This window comes from Brachyistius frenatus, unplaced genomic scaffold (assembly GCF_029030835.1).
Source record: "Brachyistius frenatus isolate BFR_SWC_R1_liver_20210118 unplaced genomic scaffold, ASM2903083v1 Contig_428, whole genome shotgun sequence".
NCBI classification, from domain to species: Eukaryota; Metazoa; Chordata; class Actinopteri; family Embiotocidae; genus Brachyistius; species Brachyistius frenatus.
This window is the reverse complement of record NW_027211027.1, coordinates 78,389-95,886: the sequence shown is the minus strand read 5'-3', so window position 1 is coordinate 95,886 and position 17,498 is coordinate 78,389. Positions and strand designations below refer to the sequence as shown.

The 17,498-nt window shown below is 43.7% G+C and overlaps 1 protein-coding gene across 7 annotated transcripts; it reads right to left on the bottom strand.

Moving 5' to 3' along the window:
* Nucleotides 1-821: 821 nt before the first annotated feature.
* taf1 (TAF1 RNA polymerase II, TATA box binding protein (TBP)-associated factor) lies at nt 822-16,953 on the bottom strand. 7 transcript variants are annotated; one of them, XM_069725517.1, is made up of 41 exons: nt 16,709-16,953; nt 15,889-16,003; nt 15,578-15,701; nt 15,375-15,491; nt 14,917-15,039; nt 14,502-14,746; nt 14,163-14,378; nt 13,825-14,067; nt 13,517-13,748; nt 13,213-13,320; nt 12,912-13,079; nt 11,031-11,158; nt 10,618-10,725; nt 10,270-10,443; nt 9,977-10,150; nt 9,685-9,789; nt 9,379-9,579; nt 9,157-9,298; nt 8,658-8,788; nt 8,496-8,576; nt 8,245-8,394; nt 8,010-8,129; nt 7,527-7,702; nt 7,205-7,437; nt 6,909-7,116; nt 6,151-6,322; nt 5,752-5,963; nt 5,472-5,580; nt 5,282-5,380; nt 5,003-5,180; nt 4,825-4,892; nt 4,622-4,744; nt 4,417-4,509; nt 4,214-4,298; nt 4,036-4,103; nt 3,327-3,443; nt 2,884-2,991; nt 2,624-2,719; nt 2,017-2,248; nt 1,682-1,853; nt 822-1,388 (listed from the first exon to the last, which is right to left on the bottom strand). In XM_069725517.1, exons 2-41 carry the CDS (start codon nt 16,000-16,002, stop codon nt 1,166-1,168), a joined length of 5,976 nt encoding a protein of 1,991 aa, XP_069581618.1. In that variant the 5' UTR covers nt 16,003; nt 16,709-16,953; the 3' UTR covers nt 822-1,165. The 7 variants fall into 7 exon arrangements, with proteins under 7 accessions (XP_069581618.1, XP_069581620.1, XP_069581622.1 ...); XM_069725519.1 differs by having other exon boundaries at nt 6,157-6,322; XM_069725521.1 differs by having other exon boundaries at nt 13,846-14,067.
* Nucleotides 16,954-17,498: the final 545 nt, after the last annotated feature.

The following is a 17,498-nucleotide window of genomic DNA, read 5'->3' as shown; positions in this document are numbered from 1 at the left end:
GTGTATTTTTCTTTCCTGTGTTATTATATGTCCGCTGGTGAGGCCCAGTGCTGTTTACTCTGCTGTGGTTTTCAACCTTTCATTTGTTCATAACAAATCTATCAATGTCAGTTTCTGCTCAGTTTTCTTTGATCTCTCATCTGCTTCTCACATTATATTTAACGAACCAAGTCAATGTGCAAATATTTATCATGGCAAAAATAATAAAGGAATCATAGAGGGGCGTGCTAGTTCAGATGATGCATTCAAATGCAGTCAGTCCTAGCTTCTTTTTTTTTTTTAAACAATGCCATTCAAACCTTTGAGTGCCAGAAGTAGTTTGGTGTTGGAGCACCCTCTGTCAGTCTGACTGAACTGTAGACACATGAAATCTCCACAAACAACAAGATCATCACTTTTGGGATGACGTAAACACAAATGTGAAAAAAAAAATATACAAATCTTTGATTCTTTCCAGTGATATCAAAATAATAATTTTAAAGCAGTGGCCGCAGTCAATAAAATCCTATGACATCCCATCTCACAGTCATATTTGATCATTTCCTTTGCTGCGATGCTGTAAGCCTGATTTTCTGTGATACGCTCGTCATCAATGTTCTGTCTCGTATTAAAATGAGAGGACACCGACATGACAGCACAGCTGATGGTGAAACACAGTATTAATGTTAACATGGAAGGTGGACTGCATGTCCCTGAATCCCTCTGATCTGCTCCTAACTGGACCACCAGTACGTACCTTCAATATGTAAACCCAGGAGGAAGAGGCAACTCCGTTTTTGTTAGTAATATATGATTTGGTGTTTGTTTTTCAAAGAGAGACGTTTGTTTATCTCCAGCATGTTTATTACATTCTGAAGTAGACAGTGGGGTAGAAACAGAATTGCTGAACTACTTATGAGTGCAGGATCTAAATGAGTTGAGCGAACACACCCTTTAATGTTAAGATCCATCATGGTACACAATAAAACATAAAAAGGCTAAATGAAATGTACAATGGGCTGCTCTGCTTTAGCTCTGTGGTACAAAACACCAAGGCAGCAATAAACATGAACTATCATTTATAAAATTAAGACTATGTACATATTTACCAGAGAAATCACATTTTCTCCATTTTAAGTTTTCACCATTCTGTGCGAGAAAAAAATTAAAAAAAAAAAAAAAATCACTAATTGTCAGAGTCCATGTCGCTGTCTCCCCCGATAGATCTAAACTCTTCACTCTCCTCGTCTTCACTGAGCTGGACCTGGGAGAGCACAGCCGGGCCTCTCCTCCGTGCTTCGTCCTCTTCATCTTCCTCCTCCTCCTCACTGATGCCGTATTCTTCTCCGTTTCCCATGCTGGATGGTTGCATCTGACTCCGACTCTCTGTCTCCTCATAGCTGCCGTAACTGATGCAGACGAGAGGGAAAGTCAGAAAGAGCACAAACCATGATTACTGCGGTAGCAACATTTAAATCATCCATTCATGAATGAAGCTTGTACCGGTGTACAAAAATATACTCTCTCAATCCAGTATTCTTAAGAGACGAAAAAGGAGTAAAAGTGTGAATGCAAATGGTCTCCTATTTTAAACGATCACCTATCTGAAGATATTTTCCCGTCAATTTCTGAGAATGAGACAGAAATCATTTTCATTCCTGAGTATTGTAATAGAAAACAGGGTGTTGATGGGCTGTTGTACCTGACGATGCTGTCTTCCATGTGCGGCTCATCGGGCCCGTCCACTTCGTATGACATCATGCTCTCGTCCTGCTCCATGCCCATGCGGGCCGTCTCCTGAGCTCTGCGTGGAGGTGGAGGCCGCACATCCAACTCTCGGTCAGAGTCGCTGCCGCTCTCCGACAGTTGTATGGCTGGAGGAGCACACGGTGCATCGGGACATTTTACACACCGTGATGTAGAAACTTGAAGCTCATGAATAAAGGAGGAAATAACGGCAAAATATCAGTATCTGCAGTAAGAGTTTCTAAGACATAAAAACATCTTTTTAATTCTTCAGATGAAAAGTGGACTTACAGGAAAAAGGGTTGTCGCCCTCCTCTTCGCTGGCGTCATCCTCCCCGTCAGACATGAGCAGGTCCTGATACAGCACGCTGGCTTGGGCGGGGCGGTTCGATCTCCCGTCATCTCCCTCCTCTTCTTCCTCCTCCTCATCCTCTTCCTCTTGGTCGTGTAGCCGCCTGCGAGGTGGCAGCAGCATGTCTTCTTCGTCATCTTCGTCCTCCAGATCTCCCTCTGCATCCTCTGCCTGGAGACGCGGGTCACATGAACGGGAGGTAAACGAGAGCGCCATAAGCCAGGTGACAACCAAATGAAGTTCAATAAATAAATCATCAATCATTTTAAAACATGTCACTTTACATATGTGAAGAAGTTACATAATATCCTGAATAATCCAAACTATGATGATATAAAAAAAAAAAAAAACACCTGGTTTTCCAAAATCAGGTTACCTGTTGTTGCTTTTTTTTTTTTTACCAGCTATCACATGACCTGAAGTTAGTGATTACTTGCATAAACAGATGGAGTGGATGTACTGAGTCGGAGGCAGTGCATTTACATTTGTGTACACTGCACACGTACACCGTTGGTGAACTCATACTGATAAATCTTTCTTTCTTACAGGAGCAGGAGTCTTGGGTTTGCCGTCATCTTCCTCCTCAAAGCCTTCGATATCCACATCTGACTCTTCTTCTCCGGGTCTTCTGCCGTGCCGTCCCTGAGAGGCAGAATATAAACAATCACAAATATGCAGACTGTGAAGAACCAAAACAACCTCTACATAAGCAGTTACAACATAAGTGTCTAAGTAAGGTGGATGCACTGATAGTTTGAAGAGAGGTGGCGTGAGGTTGCAAGCCTGATTTCTGTCTCTCTTCATACCTGCCCCCCTCTCTTCTCTGGAGCAACCACTAGAGGTCCCTCAGAGAACAGGCTGCTGGGCTCTCTGGGCAGACTCCCTGAAGCCCCGCTGTCAAACAGATCAGCAGGCTGGCCAACGCAACACAGAGCGGCGCACACACAAACCGAGGGATGGGACAAGAGGACAGGAGCGAAGGAGGAACAACAGGTTGGGAGAAAGAAGACAGTACAGTGAGGGAACTAGATTGTAGAAATGAAAGTCTTGGAAAGGAGAGTTAGTGCAGAGAACAGGTGAAGGAATACTGAGAGCAGGAGGAGCACTACAAGGTGTGGCAAGGAAGGTACTGCATGTAGAAACGTTTGGCTCATTTTAAATATCTGGTGGCCTAAAGACTACTGACTGTGTGGTTTAGTGTAAACAGGAGACGCAGGAAATAAAAAGTGGGTCCTGGATGCTGTCTTACCTGCGGTGTGTATGGCCCGGGCGTCATTGGGTCCAGACTCTCTAAATCTGCTGCATCGAGAGCTGCCTCTTTAGCAGTAGAGATGTCCTTCTCCAGCTGTGTCAGGTGCTCATCATACTGGAAACACAAAAACAGGAGATTATTACAACACTGGTAAATATTTATTCTGCTCTAAAAATACATTTTGTCATAATGGCTGAGAGAACTTTCCAGATTAGACTTTAAAGAGACAAACCTGTAAAGTATAAAAAAATACACGTTAAATATTAGGAATCAAATCCAAACCACCTCATAAGAGATATTTGCAGATGTTGAGGCAGTGGGTTGCATTATAATACAGTGTTTGATATAAACTAGTCTGTTACAGTTTTGATGTCACTTCATTCACCACTTATAAAGATAAATTGAACAAATTCCTCAGCCACTGTTGTAAAAAAATTAAAATACGTGTGTGAAAAAAAAAAATCTGTATTTCTGTAATACGTCTAATGAAATCAATGATTTTGTGGCAGCAATTTAGAGCAATCTAATAATGGACATAGCGCTAGTTTTCTTGTTCAACCCTGTGTGTTGTTTAAGAGGGTGTATGAAAAAAGGAATGATAACCTCTCATCACATAAATGATATCATAATAAGACTTGTCATCAATAAAGCACAACTATATATGACCCTTCCCCAAAGAGCAAAGTAAGAATCTGACTCAACATACCTCTGACAAGGTCTGCTTGCACACATTGACGATATCCAGGGCTGTCTTGGTGTAAGGACTGTCGGGGCCTGTTCAAGACACGCAGGTAATAATGCTGTAAGAACATTTTTATGTCAAAGCAGACATTTGACTGCTAAGGTCATGCTGGCAGTGTAGCAGTGCTCATAAAAACACTCACCGTTGTACTTGATACTGTTTGCGTGGATGAGACTGATATCAGAGAGGAACACGTCTCGGTTCTGGTATTTATGTTTGGAGATGTTCTGTTGAGCCATGAGAGACATGCAAAGGGACGTTTAGAAGTGTCTTCGTCGTGCTCTTTTAATAAAAATTGAATGATTATATTAAATGCAAAATTGACATCTGTAAAGCTTCACTGACCTTGCGGATGGACTCCAGATCCATGGGGCTTACGATTACTTTATAATAATCTGGCACAAACTTTTTGTTGACAGGATGGTGAAACGGCCATGACTATAAAGAAGAGAGCGTTGGGAGAATAGCTGGTTGATCAAAACGTAACTTTACACTGATCACTGTTCTCAAACTGACTGAGGTAAGAAAGAGTCAGAAGAAGGAGACTCACGTCAGGAACCACCATCATTTTCTGGGTCACAATGTTGTCCAGGATGAAGGAGAAGGCCACCTGATCGTCATCATCCAGCAGGGGGTTGATGGCTTTTTCCAGCCTCACCAGCCTGTCCTCCTTCTGCACACACAAGGAGAGATTTAATGGTTAATGTGGAAACTTAGAAAAGTGAGGGAAGATGCGAAAGAAGAACTCCTCACCTCTTTTAGTTTAGTATCGCACAGGTCCAGCATGGACTGAGCCACTTGTGTTATAGGATGTTTTCCCCCTTGTGAGACAAAAACAGAGAGCTGTAACACACTGTTGTGCATTTAATCTGAAAGTCCAACTGAATTCAAAGTACGTTTCAAGTCTAAGAGACTGTTTTTATAAGTTTACCATTGTAGGTGGCGCTGTTCTTGACAACCACCTCCACCGCTTCACGAAACTCCTCCCTGGACGGGTACATCCGCTTGCGTACATTCTCCCTCAGTGTCTGCAGGTCCATGGGCCGAGTGATGATCTTATAGTAGTCCTTCACGACCTTGGCATTGACTGGTGTGTGGAACGGGTACGTCTGCGTGGAAGAGTCAAAGGTAGTCGAGATGAGACGGCAGAGCAGTGAAGGAGGTGTACGGGAACAAAGATGATATTGTTGAGGTGCAGTAAGGGTCTTACATTGGGGTGATCCCGCATGTCATTGATGATGCTTTCCAGCACAGAGGACAAGGTTACCATGGGGTCAGTACGTCTGCGGTGGATGGCTTTGTGCGGTTTCTGTCAATATTGATGCAGAAATATGGTGTGAAGCGTCAGGTGAACGGACTCTGACTTCACAATGTGTTGCAAGCTGTAAAACAAAGCTTACATTGAGGTAGTCACAATGGACTGCACTGCCCACGCGTCTCTTCTTCTTTGGTGGCAGCTGTTGCTTGGGGAACTTGAGCACGAGAGACTTTCTGCGCACTTCATCAGCGCTGGAGACGAAAAAATAGGTTACATACTGTGCGGAGCAGCCACTTCTCAAAACTCCCTCTGAAAGGCTACAAAATATTTTGTGGAACATTGCAAAAATTTGCTGTGATTACACGTCTGAATTTCCTTGATCAAATTCCTTTGAATGGTACGACAGGAGGAAAAACGACTACCTTTCGATGAGCTGTTTGCCGAGCACAATCTTAGTGCCCTCCACCTTGATCAGTTCCTCATTGTCGTTGTGGATGACGGTCTTTTCCAGCTCCTCCTCCTGCTCCTCCGTCATGGCAACGGGGTTGGAGGGCGGAGCGTTGGTTTGATAATATAGTGGGCAGAACTTGTTGGTCCTCATGTGCCCAATAGCTCCACATGCGCCGCACTTTAGCTAGGGAAAAGAGGCCAACATTAAGGAACACGACAATAACAGACCTGCTATATAATAATAATGGTAGTGAAAGAGAAATACTACAAAAAAAGCAAAGTAGCCATAGATTTTGTTTTAGCTGGGCACCAAGAAGCTGGTGAGGAAAAAGTGAAAGAGAGGAGAATAAGTACTGAATCGGTAAGCTTACTTTTACCTTGAGGTCTGGTCTCTCTTTGACCTTCTTGGTCTTCTTCTCCGGGGGTCCCTTGATCTTGTCCTTCTCCTGGTTCCTCTTCAGCCGCCTCAGCTGCTCCTGAATTCGCCGCCGCTCCTTCCTCATCTCTTCTCTGTGCTGCTCGTCAAAGAGGGCGAACTTTCGTCTGCAGCCACAAAGATTCACAACACAAGCCGTTTAGAGTTCACCGGTTCATTAGTGGTGATGCTCCACTTATGTCCACTCTGAGGAATAGTAGCATTAGGCTGACCGTCAGGTGAGACCCTATTAAAAAGCAAAACGTTTAGCATAGTTCATACATGTACAGATGCAAATAAATAAATAAAAATAAAGTAATTGTACAACCCACTGAACATCCCACTCGTATACAACTGCACAAGTCTTGAAGCCTCCTCCCCCAAAAAAAACAAACAAAAAACAAACCCATGAAGAGATGTATGAACTGATGCAAAAACATAATTCAAACACATCTATCAAATGTCTGGTGCATGTAACCACACTTAAAAATTCATTTGCACTTCAATTATATCAAGCATATCAATATTAGGTTGCAACCAGGATGAGAATCTTAACTTTACTTCATTCATATCAATTAAAAACTGCCAAGCAGAGAGGAGCCTTGGTTTGTTCAATATGATTTTACCTATAACATCACAGCATCCAACAACATAGCAGAGATCACAGCGTGACTGCAAAGATGAGAAACTCTCCGAGTTTGATAAGAGACTCACATGAATTCATCATCTTTGGTGGTTCTGATCCGGGTGTAGGCGTCGATGACTGAAGCTTTGCGCACCGTCTCACAGCGGACGTATTCCTTGCCATCCTCATCCCTGAAGGTGCGGTAGATCTTGAGTCGCCGGCCCGTTGCCGAGGAGTTTAGGCTGGTGACGGACGATGTGTCATCATCTTTGTGGGAGCTGGTGGACAAGGAACTGGCTATAAAGCGAAGGGAAGTAAAGCTCACAGTTAGAGTGGTAATCTGCATTTTTTAATTCACAGCCAACACATACGGTTTCACACTTACACAAGCCTTTGCGCCGTTCCTTGCGTCCCTTGTGGTCCCGGTCGCTCTCCTCACCCATGAGCATCCTCTGCAGCTCCTTCCTCTCCTGCTCTTCCCTCTCGCGGGAAAGCTGGGAGCTGGTCTTCTTGTTCTGCAGCATGTTCTCAATGTTCTTACCCATCTCCTCAAAGTCACTGTCCTCTGCCGAACTGCTGTCTGTGTCTGTGGAGAGCACCTCTGTCGACTCCAACACCCTGAAGTGGAGGTGCAACAAGGAAAGGGACTCACAGTGTGCACAGGCAGAATCTTCAACAACATATATAAAGCTAAATTAGAGTCTCACTTGTTCTGCAGGTCAAAGATCCTCTGGCACTCCTCCTTGTATCGCTCCTGGTGTTCAGCGACAGAGAAGCGAGAGCCTCGGGCAAACTTGCTCATGGGTCCCTCGCCGGAGCGCGCCTGCTCCGTGGACATGGTCCTCACCACGTCAATAACCTCCCAGCGCGAGAGTTTCTTGATCTAACACGCAGGCAAACGTATGATTGATTTAACAAACCTGAACCATTAAGCACAAAAACCTCCTAAAAGTAAAACCATGTGGCTTTCCTGCATTTGTCACCACTAACATGTCTCCATAAACATATAAACCCCCGTGCAATTGAATTTAGTATGAATTTAAAAAAATATGAGAAAATGTACTGATCTTTATTTCAGATTTCCACCACAAAACCTATTGCTTTGATACACACAAGGGTTATTGTCACAGGTACTGAGATCAAACCCGGGATCCTTTCCTCCATCAGCTTGCATATCCCTGTGGTCTTACCTCCTCCTCTGGAACACCAAACTTGCGCAGCAGCTGCTTGGCATTCTTCAGTGAGAGCCTCCTCAGATCAGCATCCGTCCCTGTCACTGTCTTCTTCACTGGCTGTGGCTCTTTGTCGTCCTAAAAAACAACAACACACAGAGTCAAAGTTTTCACCCACTACACAAACACAAAGCAGAACATCTACAGAAAATAACACCGAGGTGGCAGATTTTTCTTCTTCCGACAGTCAGACCTTCTGTTGGGTGGGCTTGTTCGGCACTTTGACGTAGGAGAAACCCTCTCCGCAGCCTGTAGGATCAGCCACGCCTGTCACCTCCAGCAGGCACTTCCCCTTCATGGCAGAAATGAAGGCTCTTGTCGTGTTCCAAGGAGCTGTCCGCACCTAGGATGTGGGATGTGACAGAATCAGTATGAATCAGTAGAATCATCATCTATAGTCCAGATCAGGCAGCTTTAGTTATGAGCAAGCACTTGGATCAATACCTCATCATCGATCTTCATTTGAAAGTCCTCTTCATTCTCCTCCTCTGGAGCAAAGAAGGATTTCTCGCCGTATCCAGCATCCTAAAGAGGTCAGAGAACATGTGATGAAACAGTCCGCACAATACTTGCTGAGTGAAGTTATTTGGAGGTGGAAACCGTTACCTTGAGCCTTTGCTCTGCCACCAGCATGCTGCAGTAAGAGCAGCACTGCTCTGGAGACACCATGGCCCTGATCTCCTCTTCTGTAGGCAATCTGAAGTCAGGCTTCAGTACCCACCAGTTGGAGTCCATCCCTGGCATAAAGAAAAGTCACTTTACTCATTTGATCTCACCGGCAATGTTTGCTTGTTCATAAAATGGAAACAAAAATGTGTTTTGTTCAAATTAGAGGCACACTGTAAAACAATATGTCTTGGTGACACCGAAGAATCACACCGTGTCTCCTTATAAAGCCCTACGACTGCCTCTTACCTTGAGGGGAAAATCCATAGTAGGTGTTAAGACTCCTGCCTGTCAATGACACACACCCTGCTGAGCTCATGGAGCTTTAAACAACACAGAATCTCTTTATAACCGCAACACTGCCCTGATTCAACACAAGTGTGTTAGATAAGTCCAACCCATGATAGAAGGTGCACAGAAACACACGTGTGAAGTTTACCTGTACGTTTGAAGTCAGCGCAGAGTTTGAGTCGTTTCCTGATGCTGCTCTCTGAGTGGGAGGGAAACGCTTTCTTTATATCCTCCATGCGGATCCTCCGGGGCCGATCCTTGCTCTTCCAGAACAAGCGGTAAATGAATACCTGCAGAATACAGATGTGACAGTCGAGCATTTGCGACAACGACAGCTGAAGTTTCCGAGAGGTCCATTAAATAACCGTACCTGCAGGAAGTCTCTGATGTGAGTGTTGGCTCGTTTGGAGTTCGGCCCTGGAACTTCAAACAAAGGGCACTCCTGACCGACGACAATGATGTCCACAAGCTCTCTGATGTAGTAGCCATGTCGCGTTCGTAGAACCAAGAAATCTGTCTCTGGCATCTTGTGCAGGTAGATTGGGGCACGGAAGAGGTTGTTTTCAAACGCCTAAAAGAAAAGGGCACACGCCGGCTTACAATTTGCCATCACACATGACAGGTGATGTTTCATACATTTATATGATCTAAATATTGAGTGTTTGAGTGTGCTGACCTGCAGCAGCTGTCCAGGATGCAGAGAACCCAGGAAAGGTGATGTGTGGCAGTACACGGTCTCTCCATATTTAAGGTCGGGTGCTCCGGGATCTTTTCCAGGTTTCTGAAGAATACAGTATCTTTTAACAAATCTAATCAATGAACAAGCAACAGGAGGAAATTCGGTGATCTGATGACCCTGATTATGACCTAAAATTTACACCAGAACACCTCTTTGTAAACTGGTGTGTATTTCTTGGCCAATTTCCACATGCACATTCATGGGAGACGAAGACAAATCCGATGCTCACCCTTTTGTAGTAGTTTTTGATCTTAGTTGCCATGCCGACTTGCATGATGAGAGGAGGGTATTCCTCGCTGTACTCAGCAAGGATCAGATCTCCATCTTTGCCCGTCAAGTCCTGCGGGGTTCGCATGAAGAACATGTCTCCTCCTCCTGATGCCTGCCGCTCTTGCTCTCGCATCTGTCCAAAAAATATCAAAAACATATCTTCAGTGCAGTCTTAATTGTCTAAAATGGCAAAACACCACAAGGTTATCTGTACGTTTAGAGGAATAACGCTGGTTTTGAGCAGGGATCCACCTTGGCCTTCTTCTTTATGTGTTTGAGCAGAGGCTGAACAGCATGGGGACCCGGCTGAGCCAAAGCTCCGAATGAGTACTTCTTCAGAGTCGGTCGATGGAACTGACGAAGCTTCATGGGTCCCATGTGAGTGGGGAAGAAGGGCTGCCTCAGCTCCAGGGCTGGGATGGAGTGCTGGTAAAGACAGAACATTTACTCAGTCAAATTATACAACATGGATTAATATCTCTGTGTCTGTTATGTATGATTTTGGAAAGATTCTGCCACATATTTACGATATAATTTACAACTCAAAGCGTCTCTGTTGATTGCGTCCTGCCAGCTTTATCTTTATGTCCTGCGGTTTACCTGAATGATGTTGCCACCGAAGGTTCCCCTCAGGCCCTGCTGTTTGGGATAGTAGAACTCATCATTGGAAAGGTTCCAGGGGTCCTTCATCTCAGGCTGGGACATGTTCTGAGTAGAGAGAAAGCATATTTCCCATCGAATATAATGTCACTCTAACCTTATGTTTTAACTGAGTCATATACCAGTGTAAAATTTCACAGCTTTGACATAATAGGTAAGAATTGTGTAGCCCCAGATGCAAGTAGTTTCATTTCACTGTATCTGCTCCATTATGTCGCCATGATTTTCCTTATCAGACATATTGCAGCATTTCCTTCAAATGACCCACATCTCCATTGAAGATGAAAAGCTTATAATCTGCCATTTGTAGTACTCCTACATGTGCCTTCACCTGCCATAATAAGACAGCGTACCTGCTGTGGCTCATCTTTTATCACCCCAGTCTTCCCCAGCAGGATGCGGCTCTTCTTGATCGCATTTTCCTTTTTATTCTCTTTTGATGGGGAGTGGGAGGTTGTCGCCTCCTTTTCATCGGGAATTTCTACAAGACACGGAAGCTCAGTATGTATCAAAATGACCAAACTCAAACAGGAACTGGCTAATATTTGGAAGATACCAAGAAGTTAATGTTCAGGATACAGTTGGGTTTTTTTATACAGTGGGTACGGAAAGTATTCAGACCCCTTTAAATTTTTCACTCTTTGTTTCATTGCAGCCATTTGCTAAAATCAAAGAAGTTCATTTTATTTCTCATTAATGTACACTAAGCACCCCATCTTGACAGAAAAAAACAGAAATGTAGAAATTTGTGCAAATTTATTAAAAAAGAAAAACTGAAATATCACATGGTCATAAGTATTCAGACCCTTTGCTGTGACACTCATATTTAACTCATGCTGTCCATTTCTGCTGATCCTCCTTGAGATGGTTCTACTCCTTCATTGGAGTCCAGCTGTGTTTAATTAAACTGATTGGACTTGATTAGGAAAGGCACACACCTGTCTATATAAGACCTTACAGCTCACAGTGCATGTCAGAGCAAATGAGAATCATGAGGTCGAAGGAACTGTCCAAGGAGCTCAGAGACAGAATTGTGGCAAGGCACAGATCTGGCCAAGGTTACAAAATAATTTCTGCAGCACTCAAGGTTCCTAAGAGCACAGTGGCCTCCATAATCCTTAAATGGAAGAAGTTTGGGACGACCAGAACTCTTCCTAGACCTGGCCATCCAGCCAAACTGAGCAATCGTGGGAGAAGAGCCTTGGTGAGAGAGGTAAAGAAGAACCCAAAGATCACTGTGGCTGAGCTCCAGAGATGCAGTAGGGAGATGGGAGAAAGTTCCACAAAGTCAACTATCACTGCAGCCCTCCACCAGTCAGGGCTTTATGGCAGAGTGGCCCGACGGAAGCCTCTCCTCAGTGCAAGACATATGAAAGCCCGCATAGAGTTTGCCAAAAAACACATGAAGGACTCCCAGACTATGAGAAATAAGATTCTCTGGTCTGATGAGACCAAGATTGAACTTTTTGGCGTTAATTCTAAGCGGTATGTGTGGAGAAAACCAGGCACTGCTCATCACCTGCCCAATACAATCCCAACAGTGAAACATGGTGGTGGCAGCATCATGCTATGGGGGTGTTTTTCAGCTGCAGGGACAGGACGACTGGTTGCAATTGAAGGAAAGATGAATGCGGCCAAGTACAGAGATATCCTGGAAGAAAACCTCTTCCAGAGTGCTCTGGACCTCAGACTGGGCCGAAGGTTCACCTTCCAACAAGACAATGACCCGAAGCACACAGCTAAAATAACAAAGGAGTGGCTTCGGAACAACTCTGTGACCATTCTTGACTGGCCCAGCCAGAGCCCTGACCTAAACCCAATTGAGCATCTCTGGAGAGACCTGAAAATGGCTGTCCACCAACGTTCACCATCCAACCTGACGGAACTGGAGAGGATCTGCATGGAAGAATGGCAGAGGATCTCCAAATCCAGGTGTGAAAAGCTTGTTGCATCATTCCCAAGAAGACTCATGGCTGTACGAGCTCAAAAGGGTGCTTCTACTCAATACTGAGCAAAGGGTCTGAATACTTATGACCATGTGATATTTCAGTTTTTCTTTTTTAATAAATTTGCACAAATTTCTACATTTCTGTTTTTTTCTGTCAACATGGGGTGCTGAGTGTACATTAATGAGAAATAAAATGAACTTTTTTGATTTTAGCAAATGGCTGCAATGAAACAAAGAGTGAAAAATTTAAAGGGGTCTGAATACTTTCCGTACCCACTGTATATACCTAGAATTATATTCTCATCGTTGGGATCCAGTGTAAGAACAGGTGGCATGAGCAGGTAATCCATCTCCTGGTCATCCCAGATAATGTTGTCTTCCCAACGGCCGTACACCAACTCCTCATTGTCAATGGGAAAAATGGAGAACCAAGGACAGTCTTCTTCATGAAACGCTGCAAAGGAACAAAATTAAATAAAGATAATGCAGAAAATGAGAAGTTAGCCAGAGATTTTAAATTAAAAAAAAAAAAAAAAAAAAAAGGTCTGGTGAATATAGTATCTGTGCTGCGTGCTGAATAAACACACTTTGATTATCATGGCTGTTTTTTTCTCTCTTTGAGCCAGAGATGGAGGAAGCTTTGGGCATGGGTGGAGGAGTAGGTGGCACCAGCAGGGAATTACTTCTTGTCAGACCTGTAAGATTAACATACATATTACAACATGCTTCTCCACCATCAGTTATCACTGCACACCAACATTTTTAAAAGACTGTTGAGTGTGATTTGCAGCTACAATTCGAATCAACTTTTGTTAACACCACGTGCGTATAGACTGCGGTTTGGATCACTAAAAAAGGCCCAGTTTTGCGTATTTTTTCTTGTCATCTCACCCTGCTGTGCATTATAAGCGTTGGCATTGCGGGTCATGCTAGAGGGCAGCCAACCCGCCAGGCTGGCTCTCTGAGTCTTGGTGCCCTTGTGTTTTATGTCTTCCCCATTCCAAATGATATCGTCCTCCCACTGCAACTGGGTGACCATCAGGAAGAGCTCATTCTCCAGGGCCTGTCTGTCTTTATCTCCATCATCATTGCCATCCTCGTTGTCATCATCCAGCCTCTGAACCTACACACAGAGAACACACAATATCAGTAACACAATCTGTACATTTTCACTATTATAGCTACAAATGTATGTGTACCTCTTGATAAGGCTCTGTTACTTCTTGAGGCGCATCCTGCTTCTGAAGCTCACTGGACTCCATTTCCTTAAGTTTAAAGCCATAGTTGAAATGGCTTCCATCCTCAGGGACGCCTAGCATGTCGTACCAGAGCTGGGCTGGACCGTATCTCCATTCTGCCACTTTGGGTCGAGACTCTGCCTCCTTGTCTCCATCACCGCAGGTTTGTGAGAACTTTGATTCCACTGGAGCCATCATGGTTATCTGGCGAGCACAGAGAAGTATATAAAGGGCTGGATAGACGGCTACCAGCTGATATTGCGAGAGCCTACAATAGCCTGTAACAACGGAAGATTTACCTCATCATCAGAGAGACACTGCTCTGGAGGTGGAGCGGGTGCATATTCATAAATCCATCCAGACGTCTTCTCTTGGCTTTGTTCTGGGGGCTCTCCCTCTGGAGGAGGCGTCCCAGGCAGAGGGTCTCTGTGTTTTCGCTTCTTTTTCCTGCGGGCGCTCCTCCAAACTGATGGCATGTTCTTTCCAGGACCGAACAGTCGTAAGAACCGAAGCACCTAGTGGTACAGCCCATAAAATCGATGTCAGTGCACTCCTCGAATTTGCAATGATAATTAAATAAACCTTTAACATATCTAATGACACATTTCAGTTTGACAGTGCCGGTAAATGTGCTTTACCCTTCCAGGCCTAAATTCTGGGAAGAGCTGTGTGACACTTGGCAATGCTTTGGCAGCATCTTTCTGCATGATGCCAGCAAGAGGGAGGGTGAGGCTGTCTGGGGGGCCTCCAGCCCCCGAGCCCTGGCAGGGACGGTCTGTTTCTGACTCGGAGTCTGAGGAGCTGCTGAAGTCGACCTTATCAGCGGTAGAGGACGGGGCGATGATGGAGGGCAGGATGATGCCGTCACCGTCTTCACCGGCTGCTAGAGAGACAGCAACAGATCACAGCAGCAGTACACACAGTCAAACTTCATCAGCAGATTCTGTGATCCAAAGCACTTGAACGTAGCCTGAAATGCTGCTGAATTTAAATCAACCTAGTAAAGGGTAAGCCCGACACAATGTCTTTACAAGCTATTAAATATGTCCTCACCATTTGAACTCTGAGAGGAGGGTTCGTCTTTCTTAGCACATGTAGGAAGACTTGGTGGTGGTGGAGGAGGCATAAGCTTAGAGTCAATATCCTCAGAATCTGCATCATAGTCATCCTCATCATCTAGGATTAGGGGTTTGAAAACAAATCAACATTTTGGAAACCTTGATGAGAACACGTGAAAATTATGGCAGCTAACAACATGTTATAAGGTGTATAAAACCAAAATAAGAAGGTGTTGTTTCGACTGTACAGAATGACGGAAAAATCAAGACAGTTGTAGTTGTTGTTTTTTTTTTAATGATAAATTGTGTTTTACAGACTTTAGGAAAATAAGTACTTTTTTTTTTTTTTTTACCTAAAAATGTGCGTAAAGATGGATTTTAATTATTCTCAATTGACTCTTACAACAATCTTACAATATTAAATATGACACTTTGGAGCTGTAAGATGATCACCTGTTTTCCTGCTGGGCTGCAAGGACCCCATGGCCTGACGGTACTTCTTCGTCTCATCCTCAGCAACCTCACTGATGTCAGAATAATCAACTGCATCTTCGGTGCTTTTCACCCAACCTGGATGAGGTCAAATATCGAAAGTGTCACTCTTTTCTGCTTCAGGCTCCATTCATGCTGGGCTCCTTCAATGTACGAGCTCTCACCATCTGCATCCACGCTGCTCGAGTCTCTGTTTTCCTCCTTGTCATCATCCTCATTGGCTGTGATCTCTGTAATGAGCGAGCCCAGACCCAGATTACCCAAACCAGCCAGATGCTTTTTAGACTCCTGGTTGTGAAGACAAACAGAACAGCACATTTCAATAACCAGTGAAAACACAAAATACCAGGTCAAAAACACTGCACATCATTTCCACCAGATAATGAATACGTTTAGTTTAAACACTAAGCATGATAATACTCCTACTACAATTGCGCTTAAATGTTGCTGTAGAAAAATGACTTTTCAAACTCACATGGTCCAGGACGCTGTCGTCCTCCAGCTGTCCATCTTCATTGATGTTTCCAAAGAGGAAGCCAGTTATGGAAAAAGGGCGATCTTGGTCCTCGTCGCTGTCTGAGTCCGACATCCTAAAAGGGGAACGTTTACCGTTTCAGCTTCGGGACAGTAGAGACACATCACTGTGATCCTCTAACGACCCCGCGTGAGTTCATCGAAGACACCACGTTACAGTAACTTGTTCTTGATCAACTGACTTTTCTAAACTTAAATCTTAATATCTGATGGAAAACACATAATATGGATGATTATGAAGAAAAACAAAAAAAAGCCCTCAATAGTCCCTTCCTATAAGATCATTCAAATATTTCACAGTACTTCAGGTACAAGACATGAACATGTATTTGTAAACACAAGTATGTCTTCATGATATTGCACCTAAACATGTCTTTTCTTTTCTTGCCTGAAAATCCTTGTTGTTGTAAAGCTGGTAGTTTCCAGTCAGATGAACTGTTGTCCACAACAGACCACTTCAAAGTCACTTCCCTCTTATATTTATTATCGGTAACATATTTAAATGTGAATATTTCTGCAATAAAGTTGATCATCTTCCTGAAGTTACAGCCTTTTTGATATTTCGTGAACGTTATTCAGTCTCTTTTCATGAATATAAAACTGTGCTGGAGCAGAAACGTGTAGTTTTATTGACAGCTTTGTTAAACACAAACCTGACAACGTGGTCTCAGGCTACAATGATGTCGTTTACGTTAACTAGACAACAAGGTACAGGGTGAAAAAAGGAAATGTGTGAAAAAGCAGATTTAACAGAGACTTACCTCGTGTGGTCCTTCTTCAGATGTTATAAGCGCGTTAGCTTGTGTTAGCCAAACAAAACAAAACAAAAAATAACTTGTCCTTCCGTTAAATGCAATTTGTGTAGCTAAACATATTTTAGCCTGTATCCGCACCGGCGTGGTCAAAAGATAAATAAAACACAAAACGTTTTGAATGCTGTATTTACGCAACCATGTTCGGTACAAACTTTTGTTTTTATTAAACGCACTGCAGCGACCTACAGACCCGCTAGCAGGAGCTGCGAATGACCCGGATGAACAACGCGATGCGTTCAGGGACTCCGCGAAACACCGTAAACTATGGCGCAATTTTAAACTAGCGCAAAACCTTCAACATATCAAGAAATTATTTGGCAATAATTTGCATTACCGAGTGTAGCTGTCCTTCCAATAGAGAATAAAATCATCCTGAATTTATTCATTTATTTAAAAAAAATTCTGCCCCCATGTATCCCGTATTATCTTAAATTGTATTTTTCCCATTATTCTAGACATTGATGCCTCTCCTTCCTTGGTAATATAATGAAGTTTTGCATACTGTGCTTGATTATGTGACTGGACACGTTACACTTCTTATGCTGGACCTTTCTCCGCTCCTCTTGGTGTCTGATATTATGGAGCCTTGAGACTGCTAATATATTGGTTCCTGTTGTGAGATGGTGCTGTCCTTACTGACAACTTCAAGAGGTGTTTTTGGAAGTGTTTTGTGATAACTAACATCTTATGAGTGCCTATTGTAACACTAACTGCCCAAAGGAAGTCATCATTCCCA

What these genes read in the sequence shown, in the direction of transcription:
- taf1 (XM_069725517.1), bottom strand. Translation starts at nt 16,002, where the DNA reads ATGTCGGACTCAGACAGCGACGAGGACCAAGATCGCCCTTTTTCCATA. An exon ending in TGGCAGAGCAAAGGCTCAAG is followed by an intron (nt 8,577 to 8,657) that starts GTAACGGTTTCC and finishes TGACCTCTTTAG; the next exon opens with GATGCTGGATACGGCGAGAA. An exon ending in CAGAGAAGAGAGGGGGGCAG is followed by an intron (nt 2,720 to 2,883) that starts GTATGAAGAGAG and finishes TCTGCCTCTCAG; the next exon opens with GGACGGCACGGCAGAAGACC.